General features: G+C 45.4%; 1 protein-coding gene across 1 annotated transcript in view; it reads right to left on the bottom strand.

Annotated features, from left to right (window-relative positions):
* The window catches only part of tm7sf3 (transmembrane 7 superfamily member 3), a 49,176-nt gene that overhangs the window by 13,472 nt on the left and 20,680 nt on the right, over positions 1 to 15,024 (bottom strand). The window contains exons 3-7 of the mRNA XM_070901550.1: positions 14,072 to 14,219; positions 8,600 to 8,720; positions 6,466 to 6,637; positions 3,804 to 3,981; positions 458 to 544 (exon numbers count right to left, since the gene is read on the bottom strand). Of these exons, the coding sequence (XP_070757651.1) occupies positions 458 to 544; positions 3,804 to 3,981; positions 6,466 to 6,637; positions 8,600 to 8,720; positions 14,072 to 14,219 (706 nt within the window). The remainder of the gene's footprint in view (positions 1 to 457; positions 545 to 3,803; positions 3,982 to 6,465; positions 6,638 to 8,599; positions 8,721 to 14,071; positions 14,220 to 15,024) is intronic.

Here is a 15,024-nt window from a genome sequence, read left to right as displayed (position 1 = left end):
CTTTATTTGCAGGTGACAACAACAAGCAGAGTTCCCTACAGTGTGCAGGCAACCCCTAGGTCTCCAGCAGCAGCACCCTCTGGTGTACTGGTAAGTTGTGTACAGTATAAGGGTATATTCAATGTAGCATAACTGTTAGACATCACACAGTAAACAGGCATGCATACACAACAAAGGGAATACAAGCCATCTGTCTAACCGGTGCTCAATTTAATCCTTTCAGACCAGGTAAAAATTCAGGTGAATCTGTGCTGCACCCCTTCCAATATATTCTCCAAGGTGCAGTGCCCAGAACGAAACCAGAAGTACCCAACTGGAGAATGTTTGGATCGTAGCCCTGGCCATCGATGCTTCAGACCATCAGCAACCTTTTTAAAAAGTAAGGCAGGTGCACACCCTCGGAGTGGAAATGATCCCCACAAGGTGGAGCCCATTCTCCATCAGACCGAGAACTCACCTGTTTTTAGGTATCGATGTCCAAAGAAGCAAATAAATAATCCAACGAGCCCAGCAGAAGCAAAAAATATTCTTGTTGAAATCCTTCCTAAAAAGAACATTTAAAAAAAACTCTCGTTAATAGATTCTTGACAAACTCCCCACATCTTGCGGACATAACATTGAGTCAAGGCCAAGTATTACAACACCCCATTACTAACCACGCACTAACCGACAATATCAGAGCCTCAAGAGGAAGTGGCAATAAGGAGCAGAGCAAAGTAAAAGTATTAGTCTGAAGTGCAGCAATAGCCATGGTCTTTTTGAATGGCGGAGCAGGCTCGAGGGGCTAGATGGCCTACTCCTGTTCTTACGAGGTCTTGCCTTCGCTGTAGCGCTGAAGCAACCTTTTGAAGTATTGCACCATGTGCAGCACGGACACCTTGTGTGTGTCAACCGTGGCTCAATGGACAGCACTCTCACCCAAGTCAGAAGGTTGTGGTTTTGAGGTCCCACTCGAGACTGGAGCACAAAAAATCCAGGCGGAGACTCCGGGGCAGTGCCGAGGGAAAGCTGCACTGCCGGAGGGGACAGTACCGAGTGAGCGCCGCACTGCCGGCTTTCGGGCAGGGGGGGCAATGCCAGGTCCTTTGTGACATCCAGCAGTCATGAAAGGTGCTATATAAATGCAAGACTAGCACTCTAAGTTACTTTGTCTGTAATGTACTTATGAATGCCTCCACGAGGCAATGTGTTGTACTCACACTGTAGTGACCTTGGTCCTTTATTCATAGCTCGAGTGAGGCAGCTACCCTTTTATACAGCCTCTGCCACCAGGACAGGAAACCCTGGTCTCCACCAGTTGTACCCTCTAGTGGTGCCAGTATATTATTGATAGTATATCAGTAAAGTCTCCATCTTATGCAACTATACAGTGACTACACAGTATAGCTATAGTCTGCATATATAACAAAGCATTAGTAAATCAGCTAATGGTTTCTAGATTTGAACAAAGGCCACAAAAAGAAACACTGGTGCAGAAATCATGAACCTTATATACACCTTACCAAGAGAGCTGCCTACACCAAGAATTAAACTCCATAAAACACACAAATCAGTAAAATAGTCGATCGTTTCCAGTCAGGTTACTTTTTGGGGGAATTAGAAATGCAAATTGGTGCACACCAGAAGATAACTTGCATCCACTGACCTGGTGTCCCAAAGCAATTCAGACCCAAGTTACTGCAGGTGAACACAGCCACCATTTTGCAGGAGATTGTTGGCCAAGAGTATCATGGGATTATGTAGCCAAGGCAGTTAAAGGCATTGAGGTATGGATCAGCCTTGATTGGACTGAATGGCGGAACAGGCACGAGGCTGAATGGCCTCCTGTTCCTCAGTAAACATGCCACATCAATAATTATACAGCATGGATATTGGCAAATCCTCGGAAGCAAAGGGCCAGAAACTACAGACAATAAGACATCTTTCTCCACGAGATTTGAGTAACATTGGGACATGGGGCTGCTAGAAGTGATATTTGCATGGATTTTATTTTCAAAGAGGTGGTGTACTTAAAGCACCCACATTTAAACAATAAATCAGGCCAAACCAAATCCTACCATCAATCAACTGGTCAGAACAGTGGCAAATGGAATTTAATCTGGAGAATTGAGGCAATGTATTTGGGGGAGGGGAAGGGCTAACAAGGCAAGGGAATACACATTAAATGGTAGGGCACTGAGAAGTGTAGAGGAACACAGGGACCTTGGAGTGCATGTCCACAGATCCCTGAAGGTAGCAGGCCAGGTAGATAAGGTGGTTAAGGCATATGGAATGCTTGCCTTTATTAGCCAAGGCACAGAATACAAGAGCAGGGGGTTATGCTTGAACTGTATAAAACACTAGTTAGGTCACATGCAGTTCTGGTCACCATGTTACAGGAGAGGGTAGAGAGGTGATTTATGAGGATGTTGCCAGGAATGGAGAATCTTAGCTATGACAGATTGGATAAGCTGGGTTTGCTTTCCTTGGAACAGAGGTGGTTGAAAAAGGGCCTATTTCCATTATCAGAGTGGTCAACAACCAGGGGGCATAAATTTAAAATAATTGGTGGAAGGTTGAGGGGATTTGAGGGGGAAATGTCTTCACCCAGAGGGTGGTGGGGGTCTGGAACTCAGGTAGAGGGTGGTAGAGGCAGAAACCCTCACCACATTTAAAAATACTTGGATGTGCACTTGAAGTGCCGTAACCTACAGGGTTACAGATCTAGAGCTGGAAAGTGGGATTAGGCTAGATAGCCTCTTGGCCAGCGCGGACATGGGCCGAAATGGCCTCCTTTGCTGTAAACTTCTATGATTACTGTCAATTGCAAAGTCATCGATCACTGTGCTCGGTAAGTAACTGGCATGTCGTTAAGGTGCAATTGTCTTGTAGACTTAATCTCCCCCCCCACCCGCCAAAGTGCAAAGGGTTTGACTGAAGCACAGCTTGCCTCGAAATATGAAAAGATGCCAGGCCAGTGTTGCGTATGCAATAACTCAATAGCCTTAGTACCATGAACTCAATCAGGTGTGACCTGACTACTTTATTAGTTCTCAAAAGGGAGGATTAAACATGGAGGCTTTTATATACACAAGGGCTGCACGCATGTGTCTGTGGCCCAACGACCTCCGACAGTCGCTCCCCCTGGTGGCAGGTAAATCCAGGCATCCAGCCAGAAATATGGTCTGGGGCTGGGGAGATTGGAAATGCCTGTTAACTGCCTACAGGAGGCAATGTGGCTGCTGGGATCCTCAAACTACTGAGCTAGTCTGTAAGGAAACCAGTATCTGCAAGAGGCAAGAAGCAAGAAGGGAAAGTGGGGTGGGGCAAAAGGAGGGCTGTTTGAGAGAGTTTGCTGTACAGTGCTGTGATGTCCCAAGGTCCCAAAAGGTGGTTTTCTTCCAAGAATCTGGTGAGATGGGAAAATGGAATGCAAGATTCTAGACTCATTTCTCTGCCCCAGAGAGAGAGAGATAGGCAGCTAGAGCACAATAGGAGCAAGAGTCGGCCGTTTGGCCCCTCGAGCCTGCTCCGCCTTTCAAGATCATGGCTGATTGGATCAGGGACTCAGCTCCACTTCCCTGCCCACTCCCCACAACCCTTTATTCCCTTATCACTCAAAAATCTGTATCTCCACCTTAAATATATTCAATGACCCAGCCTCCACAGCTCTCTGGGGCAGAGAATTCCACAGATTTACAACCAAGAAATTCCTCATCAGTTTTAAATGGGCAGCCCCTTATTCTGAAACTATGCCCTCCTTGAGCGCCAATTAAAAGTGGACCTCTCCAAACCACGGGCGATGTGAATGGTTCGATACTTACTCCCCATGTAACAATTGTCCAGGGTGGCGGTAAAGTTGCAGCCATAGGTATGAACAGGGCTGTAGGCCGCCGACGTGTTCAGCGCAGGATCTGTCACAATAACGTTGTAAATCACCCCCTGGCCGGGTATGGAGGACACAGACACACTGGGCTTGTCTTGTGCGCCCAGACTGAACAGCTGAAACACAGGATACAGAATGTGAAAATAGGTCATAGCCTTGCCAACCACAAACCTGTTTGGAACAGAATACTCTGACAAGTACTTCAATTGGGAGGTTAGAAGAATGAGGGGTGATCTTATTGAACCAGATTCTGAGGGGGCTTGACAGGGTAGATGGAGGATGTTTCCCCGCATGGGGGAAATCTATAACTAGGGGGCATAGTTTCAGAATAAGGGGTCGCCCTTTTAAGATGGAGATGAGGAATTTCTTCAGAGGATCATGAATCCTTGAAATTCTCTGCCCCAGAAAGCTGTGGAGGCTGTGTCATTGAATGTATTTAAGGCAGAGATACAGATTTGTGAGCGATAAGGGAGTGAAGGGTTATGGGGAGCAGGCAGGGAAGTGGAGCAGAGTCCATGATCAGATCAGCCATGATTTTATTGAATGGCAGAGCATGCTCAAGGAGCCAGGTGGCCTACTCCTATTTTCTGCATAATAGTTGGGCAAAGCAGACATCAATCAAGGTTTCTTATTCCATTATTTGCTTCAACCCATGAAGTTGCCAGAGGTCACTTCATTTACTTGTAGCAGAGGTGGATCATCTAGGCCCAATTTCAGAACGGATCAGAATCTAGATATTCTCTCTGGAATAGACCAATGGCAGATGAAAACTTAAACCAAGTTGGAGGATCCCGAGGGAGTTTGACTGGGGCCCTGGGAAGTAACATGAGGGATTGTCATTTCAGGACTGTCATGTATGTACTTCTGGGATCACTAGCCACTAGATGGCATCACTATTGCACATGTGTGCAGCCCAAGTATAAAAGGCCAGCCATTATTCTAGATTAGTCACTTTTGGCCTTAATAAAGTTTTATCTCTTGGAGTTAAACAGTACTCAGTCTAACAGTTATTGCATACACAATGGGGGCCAGACAGCAAAGGGGATGAGAGTCAGGAAGCATGGGTGAGGTGGGGGGGCATTCGGGATATTTTGGCAGGTTCTCGTTCGTTTCCTGTGCTGGAGCGACAAGCCCAAGAACATTTCCCAACGTGACCAAGCACTGAATCGAGTGTCTTGGGACAGACTTCTACACCCTCAGAGCAAAAACAAACCTCCATCCCCAGTGACCCTTCACAAGCCTCACTCCCCCAGGTTCAGAGCTTGCTGGAAACAACCAGGCATGGGTTACCCATCGCAACATAGTGACTCTTCCTGTAATTAGCAGGGGCCTACTCCACCCGGCTAACACCAGCTCCATCAGAATTATAGGCCAAGGTTCGCATGGAGGAGGCAGCAATAATCAGTTTTGCTTTTAAAGCACTTATACCAAAATATATTATATTCACTTTGTACCAACATATTGGAGAGAGTGCGTTCACCAAAGAATTATAAACTTTAAGTCCTTGGATAAATCAGAGAATGACCTTCGAAGTGGTGGACCATGACTACTCTGCATCCTAATGAGGTTTTCACTTGTGGGGAATCCAAAACTAGGTCACTAATAAATCCAATCAGGAATTCAAGAGAAACTTCTTTACCCAGAGAGTGGTGAATGTGGAACTTGCTCGCACAGGGAGTGGTTGAGGCGAATAATATTGATGCATTTAAGGGGAAGCTGGATAAACACATGAGGGAGAAAGGAATAAAAGGATATGTTGATGGGGTGAGATGAAGAGGGGTGGGAGGAGGCTCGTGTGGAGCATAAACACCGGCACGGACCCATTGGGCCGAATGGCCTATGTGCTGTAAATACTATGTAGAGTAACAGCCTTTAAACCTAGTTTTGGCAATATTCCAAATTTTGATCTCCAATTTTAAAGTTAAATCCTTACTCCTGCAGTTAAAAAGGTTGTTGGAAGAAATAAGTACAGGATACAAGTAAAAACTTATACCAAATATTGAGAACTTTCTATCCAGAGAATTAAACCTTAAGCCTGTCCATTGGCAAGTCAGTGGATGCACATACCAATAAGCCAAATCCACCACCAGCGCACCGTAGCTGCAGTGTGTACCATCTACAAGATGCACTGCAACAACTCGCCAAGGCTTCTTCGGCAGCACCTCCCAAACTCATGCGCCTTCTGCCCTTGTCCTTCTAGGTGGTAGAGGTCATGGAACATCACCTCCACATTCCCCTCCAAGTCACACACCATCCTGACTTGGAAATATATTGGCCATTCCTTCATCACTGGGTCAAAATCCTGGAACTCCCTCCCCAACAGCACTGTGGGAGCACCTTCACCACATGGACTGCAGCAGTTCAAGGCAGCGGCTCACCACCATCTTAAGGGGCAATTAGGGATGGGCAATAAATGTCAGCCTTGCCAGAGACACCCACATCCCCAGAATGATTTAAAAAAAACTTTGGCCATTAAAACTCTTGGATCATTCACTACGCACAAAATCTTCAGCCATGAGTGACAAAAATCCACTGACCCCTCAGAAGGGGTGGGGGGGGCAGGGGGAAGAGAGGGAGGGGGAGACAACTACTGCTCATACCTTGACACCATTTGCTTCCACTTGCTTCACATCAGCCATCTTCTGGAGAGCAGTGAGGAGGACCTTTACCGTCAGGTCAGTCTCGGGTAGAAAATACTGATAGATATGGTATCGAAGTCGCCACCTTTCACCGGACCCTTCACCGATGTCACACGCGGGTGGAACTGCTCCCCTACAACACAAGGGCAGCCATTGAATTAATCACCTCTGCTCCAAGCCAGCAACCTCAGCCCTTTCATTGTCACATGGAAAAGGAACTTGGGTCACTGATTTGAAGAACAGACCTTCAAGCTAATCGAGCATTTATTCCAGTCAACACAACATCCAAGCCATGGATCCATCAACAGATTCCTCAGCAGTATGACGCTACATTGGCAACTTACTATGAGCCAGGTTTTATTAATGTATATGTTCCTGGTATGTGGGTGTCACTGGAAAGTCCAACATTTATTGCCCATCCCCAATTGCCCTGGAGAAGGTGGTGAGCCACCAACTTGAACCGCTGTGATGCTACAGTTTGGTACTATTTCAGAGGGCAGTTAAGAGACAACTACATTGCTGTGGGTCTGGAGTCACATATTGGCCCAAATTGGGCAAGGACAGCAGATTTCCTTCCCGAAAAAGAGATTAGTGAACCAGATGGGTTTTTAAATAACAGATTACTAGCCCAAAACAAACACTATGCTACCGATCAGCCAGGTTTTGATTGAATAAATACAGTAAAATCTATTGCATCAAGCACACAAATTAGGAGGCGGCCATTCAGCTCCTTGAGCCTGTTTCAAATAGATCATGGCCCTCAATTCCAGTTTCCAATATCCCTTAATTATTAAGCCAAGAGTTATTTGGAAAGACCAGGATTAGACCACAATGTTGGTGATATTATTCTGTTCGACTTTTTTTTAAAAAACGGTACATTTGGAAGCTCCTGATAATTATGGACTTAAAAAAGGAAACCAGTTTGAGAGAAGATCAGCAGCAATCAACTAGACATCACTGATGTGACTTTGTGCAACACCTTCAATATAAAACAGAGTCCGTGGTGAAATGGTTATGTTCAGAATAACTCCACAAGACTATGCTGTAAGCTCAAACTGATGTGACCTTAGTCTCTAATCAAACTGGAGTGAAGCAGCAGCATGGCAGACAACTTTTTATACTCGCTTGCACGAGGTGTGCAGGTGACCCTTGGGTCTCCAACAGGTGTGCCCCTGGTGGCAAGTCTTGGCAAGGCCAGCATTTATTGCCCATTTCCAGTTGCCCTGGAGATTGTCACGGTGAGGCACCTTGAGCCACTGCAGTCTGTATTGTTTTTTGTGGCGGTTTGATACATTTCAGAGGGAAGTTAAGGGTCAACCAGTGCTGTGGGTCTGGAGTCATAGGCCAGACTGGGTAAGGATGGCAGGTTTCCTTCCCTAAAGGACAGAGTTTCATAATCACCATTACTGACACTAGTTGGTTGTTCCAGATTTATTTAATTCAACAAATTTAAATTCCCCAACTGCCATGGTGGGATGCTCATGTCTGTAGATCAGGAGTCCAGGCCCCTGGAATACTGGTCTAATAACCACAGGGCTTCTAAAGATGATCAGTGTTCCCAGTGGGGAAAAGGATCAGTGCAGGTTCGCAGTGATGGAGATTTTCTCTCGCAGTACAGAATTAAGCACTTTCCTTGCCTTTAAGTTCAGCATCAGGAGATAGGGATTACCCTATGGACAATCCCTAACAGTTACTAAATAAAGGCTGGCTCAGTGGTTAGCACTCATCTCAGTCAGAAGGTTGTGGATCAAGACCCACTCCAGGGACTGGAGCACAAAAGTCTAGGCTGAGTGCTGCACTGTCAGAGGTGCCATCTTTCAGATAACTTTAAACCAAGGCCCTGTCTGCTCTCGTGTGGATGTAAAAGATCCTGTGGCATTATTTTGAAGAGGAGCATGGTCTCCTGGGCCATCAAGCAACATTACTAAGGGATAGTCATTATCTCATGCTATTTGTGGGACCTTGCTGTGCACAAAGTGCTTTGGAACATCTAGGTCATAAAAGGAGCTACACAAATCTTTCAAAACATTCATCCTAAATTCAGAAATCTGCAACATTAAGCAAGACAGGAGAATATTGCTGTTATTTACTGTACCTTGCATATCCAACATTAGCTGGGGCAAAACTTATTGTGGCTTCATACATGTTGTACTGCAAGTATAGGCTCACATCTACAGGCAAGTCAGACTGCAGGTTGCATCCACCTGGTACAGGATCTGCCAAATGGGATTGTCAGAAAGTTAGTACACCCAACATTTCTGTAACACATACAACAGTTCTACAGTCAGGCAGAATGGTTATAGACTTTGAAATTTTCTACTGAGGGGGCTGTGGATCATTGAAGACAGATTTTTGGACTCTGGGGGAAAAAAATCAAGGGATATGGGGATTGGGCAGGAAGGTGAAATGGAGGTCGAAGAGCCGCCATTCAATAAGATCATGGCTGAGCAGGCTCGAGGGGCCAACTCCTGCTCCTAGTTGGGGTTTGTACCTTTCCCCACTTAAGAACCTAAGGCTCGAGACAGTTCAATGCTACACAGCTAGGCGTTTCCACTTGATCGTAAGGCAGCTATTCGAACCTAGTAAGCAGTGAACTTTTTCCAGTTCTGATAAGTCATTGACCTGAAACTTTCTCTCCACCTGCTGAGTATTTCCTGTTTTAATTAAAGCACTGGTCAGCATGCCTTTGATATACTACCAGGCAACCTCTACTGTACAGGGAGTGGCCTGGAACCCACAACCTTCTGAATCAGGCCAGGATGCCAGAGAGAAAGTTATAAAAAAAGTGGATTGAAGACCTACCAAATATATTAAATGCAGTACCCAAGGCTTTAAATTGAGAAAAAACTTTCAGCAGTTTATATGGCCAAAGGCCCAGAACAACCTTTACAATCAGTGACTGAATTCTTAGCATTAAGTAAATGTAAATAATGATCCAAGAAATCATACTCAAGGAAACCCTTCATATGAAAAAGGCCATAAACAGGACTCATTGAAAGACAAACGTGATTATGGTCCAAATTCAATGCACTACCCCCAGGTGTACATGTCTGATGGCAACAAGACCACATCAGGGCAAAAGGAGTACAGGGCAAGGCACTCGGTCAGACCTATAGGCCATTCGGCCCAACTGCTCCGTGCCGGTGTTTATGCTCCACACAAGCCTCCTCCCACCCCTCTTCATCTCACCCCATCAACATATCCTATTCCTTTCTCCCTCGTGTTTATCCAGCTTCCCCTTAAATATATCAATACTAGTCACCTCAACCACTCTGGTAGAGTGTTCCACATTCTCACCACTCTCTGGGTAAAGAAGTTTCTCCTGAATTCCCCATTGGAATTACTAGTGACTATTGGATATTGATGACCTAGTTCTGGTCTCCCCCACAAGCGGAAACATCTTAGACCCCCATCAAACCCTGCCATCATTTTAAGACCTCTATCAAGTCACTCCTCAACCTTCCCTTTTCTAGAGGAAGCAGCCCCAGCTCTCTCTCTCTCCATCCTGGCAAATCATTTTAATCTTCTCCAGTGCCTTGATATACACAACAGCTGAAAGATAGAGACAGAAACCAGATGAGTATTAGAATTACCAAAGGCAGGGGTGTCATGTTCTGATACAGCCAATACAGATAGCCAATTGGCAATGTTGGGGCAATTGGGTGCCAGAATTTAATGGTCATCAATTAATTAGTAGTATGTGATATGCTCAAAAAAAAGGATGAAACGGAGCGCAATAAGTGTGACCTTAGCTCTTTTAATAAGACTCCAGAGTGCAGGTACCTCATGGGAGCACTGTCTATAAGCAGATCACCCAAGGGATGCTGGGATCCCTTGGGACTACCAAAAAGGTAGGCCCTCTGGTGGTGGTGTAATACAGGTTACCAAGGGTTAAATACAACAGTATGACTTTTTTTGGAGGGGGGGGGAGGAGGAGAAGGTGGAATAGCAAAGAGAAAGAGAGCAAGCGAGTGAGGGACAGGAATAGCTATGGACTCCATATTGGAAAACCAACATTTTTCCAACCATGTAGCTACACAAAGCAATCGCTAAACTATCTACCACTGATTACTATTGGGTAACATTTTCAACAAAATTGAACGGTTTATTATTCAGATTGCCAAAGTATGTAAAGCAACAGATCAGATTTGTATCAGTTTGTGGTGTGTAGCATTTACATTTAGTCAAGCCCAACAATTTAAACAGATCAGGAAATAAACAATTTAGTCATTTATCGACAATGTCGATGGGATTTACAACTGTAAACAATGCCAAGCTTTGCTGCAGCTCCATCAACTACTGGAACAAAAAGTCAATTCAGAAAGAAACATATTTTACAGAGACATATCCCAGTCAGAGTAAACAAGCTGGATTTAAGAATTTTATTGTGAGGAAATACAATTGCTAGTGTGTATAAACATATCTAGATTTTCAGTGGCCTGATGAATTGATTAAAGATTACTTCCTCCCAAACGAGACAAACAAAATTACAATTCTGTGCAGAGAAAAACTGTTTCCATGTGTATTCCAACACTGGTACAAGGTTTGTGCCCGGCACAGGGTATATCTCCGCTGCAGCAGCCTCCACTTCGACACTAAGCCAAATGTCAAGATTCTCCCCGGCCTAGCCAAGCCCACTCCCTTCTCTAAATTGCCCTCCCATCTCCCCTCTCCAAGGTCACCTGTTCACAAGATGTGACCGTTTGCTCTCTGACCCAGTTTGCTCCAGACTGACCACCCAACTTCCATTTAAGCCCCATGCTCAGACACTAAACTGTACACTTTCCTCCAGTACTGACCCCTTTCCTTTCAAAAACACCCCCACCCCCTCAACCTCAATCCATGCAAACTATCACCCCATCTCCACCCTCCCATATCCATCTTTCCCCACCCTTCATGTTCAAATCTCTCCACCCTTGCCAAAGCTCTGAAAACAGCTCAATCAAAAAAGGCACTCGTGACATCCTGTAACTGGCCACGGTGAACTTTCCCCCCTCCTCCGCGACCGGTCCTACAACTTTCGACATTGACAAACGCATCACCCTACTCCATGGTCAAGTTCAGTGGGACCAAGCTCGCTTGGTTTCTATTACCTATACAATCCTAGCCATGGTACTATTGCCCAAGTCAGAAGATCAGGGGGTCAAGTTCCACTAAGAAGTGAACAGAATCTAGGCCAACACTCCAGTGCAGTGCTGCAGGAGTGCTGCACTGTCAGGTGCCGTTAAACACAGGCCCCGTCTGCTCTCAAATATGGCACAAGTTTCCATGGCACTATTTCAAAGAACAGTAGTTCTCCCTGGTGTCCTGGCCAATTTTTAATTCCTCTAACACCTAAAAACAGATCATTGCTGTTCTTTGGGGCTTGCTGTGCACAAATTGTCTGCCGTTTCCCCTACATTACGTGTGACTACACTTCAAAAAATACTTTGGGATATTCTGAAAGGCGCTATATAAATGCAAGTCTTTCCTCGGAGCATCTCCAGTAATGGCTTCTCTCCACCCTGCACCGATATCTAGAGAACCCACAAAATCTATTCTCCACCTCCTTCCTCTTTCATCCATCTGTCTATCTGCTGCCCCATGACATCATCCTTCACAGGCCTGGGGATCAGGTTCCACGTGGATGCTGACAACACCCAGGTCCATCTCTCGGACCCCCTGCACTGTTTCCATTGTCCGACATCTAGTCTTGGAGCGTCAGTTTTATGTATTTAACCCTTTGTAACCTGCAGCACACCCAAGCACCAGAGGGCCCACCTGTTGGAGTCCCAAGGGAGCACAGTTTATAAGCAGGCCACCCACGAGGTACCTGCACTCTAATTGTAATGCAGGAGCTAAGGTCACTCTTGCTCATTACACATACACAATAAATGGTGAGACTAACAGTAAATTCCCTCCAAGAGACCAAAGCCATTTCCTTTGGACGCCACCACAAACACCAAACCCCAGCCAGTGTCTCGGGGTGAAGCGGACAGTATCCTATTTGACCCTGTACTGCGCTTCAGACCTCACGCTTCGCTAACCAAACCAGTCACCACCCCAGCATCAGTCATTTTATACTTTCGTCACCTCCAGACTGAAATATTCCAATGCTCCCTGGCCAGCCTCCGATGCTCCACAAAACACCAACTCATCCAAAGATCTGCTGTCCATTTCTCACATCTGGTCCTACTCACATTTAAAATTATTTTCTGACTAGAACTCGGCACTCCTTCGACTCTGGCCTCTTGTGCATCCCCCACACACTTCACACCATCATTGGCAGCCATGCCTTCGGCCTTGGGTGTGGAAAATCCCTCCCCTCCTTCAAGGCCTGCCACAAGAACACACCACAGGAGTAGGCCTCAAGCCTGCTCCGCCATTCAACATCATGACAGGTCCTGGATCTTACCTTCACTTTCCTGCCCGATTCACAGATCCCTCAATTTATCTACAATCCAAAAAAAACCTATTGATCTCAGCCTTGAATATACTCAGAGCATCCACAGACCTGAGGTAGAGAATTCCAAAGATTCACCACCGAATGAAGAAATTCATCAGTCTTAAAATGGCCAGCCCCTTATCCTGAGATTATGCCCCCTAGTTCTGACTCTCCCGCCCTTTAGTTTATATGTCCTCTACTCATCCTTTCTACCAAAATATATCACTTCACACTTTTCTGCGTTAAATTTAGTCAGGGGTCCACCCATTCCAGCCCATCTGTCTTCCTGAAGTCTATCACTATCCTAGTCACTGTTCGCTATACTTCCAAGTTTTGTTTCATCTTCAGATTTTGAAATTTGTGCCCTGTACACCTACATAAAAATTATTTACAAACAAGTGGTCCTAAAACCGACCCCTGGAGACCACCACTGTATACCTTCCTCCAGTCCGAAAGACAACTGTTCACCACTTGTGTTTACTATCACTTAACCAATTCCATATCCATGCTGCCACAGGCTTCAACTTTTCTGGTAAGCCCATTATGTGGCACTTTAACACCCTTTGGAAATCCATGTACACCACATCAACTGCATTGCCCTCATCAACCCTCTTACCTCAAAAAAAGACTCAAGTTGGTTAAACATGATTTGCCTTCAACAAATCCACGCTGGCTTCCCTTAATTAATCCACACTCGTCCAAGTGACTTAATAATCAGGGACAAAATGGTTTCTAAAAGCTTCTCCACTACCGAGGTTAAACTGACCAGCCTGTAGTTGCTGGGTTTATCTTTACTCCCTTTTTTGAACAAGGGTGTAACATTTGCAATTCTCCAGTCCTCTGGCACCACCCATTTCGAAGGAGGATTGGCCAGTACCTCCAATTTCCACCCTCGGTCAGTATGCAGGAGCAAGATTCATACCACACTGACTGCGGCAGTTCACCACCACCTTAGAGGGCAACTAGGGATAGGCAATAAATGTCAGCCTTGCCAGCGACTCCCACATCCAGAGAATGAATTTTTCTTTAAAACCCATCAAGAACACAAAAGTAATGGGAAAGGAGTTCGCAAGGTGAACCGTTCATGTTAAAATACAAACATTCAGAACATCGCGAGATCGACAAGACCGAAAGCAGCCCAACCTCTCTCATTGTACGGGAGAATGACGGATGTCGCGGAGGCATCTCCAGCCAGTGAGCGCAGATGCCACATCAATGAATTCTCCTCTGGCTTCAGACGTAGCAGCAAGCCAGGATCCTGACCCGTCATCGACATTAGTCTTGTAGGAATCTGAAAACAGGGAAATTAAAGCCTTTAAAAAAGTAATGGGGAGGGGGAAAAAGGGATTTCAATTAAGAAAAAGCCTCAATGATGACTGTTTTAGGAAATTATCCCACTTGAGTTAACAAAAGGATCAATGCTTATTCATTTAGCCTTTGGTTGTAAAGCAAAGATTTCCTCGCAACTAGGGAACGGAAAGCTCCCTTTCCCAATAGTCTAATGGTCACCAACACCATTTAAATGTGATTTGTGTTTACTGTACAGGCTCCAAGTGGTAATCAGGGAACATAGAATCAATGGTTACAGCACAGGAGGCCACCATTCGGCCTGTCGAGCCCATGCTGGCTCTCTGCATGAGAGCATCAGCCAGTCCCACTCCCCCACCCTTTCCCCATAGCCCTGCACTATTTTTCCCTTCAGGTACTTATCAAACTCTCTGGTTAATACCGGATTTAGGATAGTAACTGCAATTTACACTAGACATGCATGTATATAGCACCCGACAACCTCCGGATGTCCCAAAGCACTTTAAAAAAGATCACCTGTGCTGGATAGTGGGACCAAGACACACATGCTGGACCAATCCACACAGTGATAAATCAATGATTTTTTTCCTCAATAGTACACAGAGGAATGAAGAAAATTGTGCAATTTGCTGTTTGATTTAAGGAAACTGCCACTTCACTCCTGCAATCTTGTTCCCTGGCATTGAGCAAGCCTTGCAATCAAATTAACATGACTCAGCTGAACACAAACACCAACTCTGTGAAGCACTTTGGAAAACAAGTTGCTGCAACTCTTAATACAATAGGTG

Source organism: Pristiophorus japonicus, chromosome 15, assembly GCF_044704955.1.
Source record: "Pristiophorus japonicus isolate sPriJap1 chromosome 15, sPriJap1.hap1, whole genome shotgun sequence".
Classification (NCBI taxonomy): domain Eukaryota; kingdom Metazoa; phylum Chordata; class Chondrichthyes; family Pristiophoridae; genus Pristiophorus; species Pristiophorus japonicus.
Note: the sequence above shows the minus strand (reverse complement) of the source record. Positions and strands in the feature narration are given on the sequence as shown.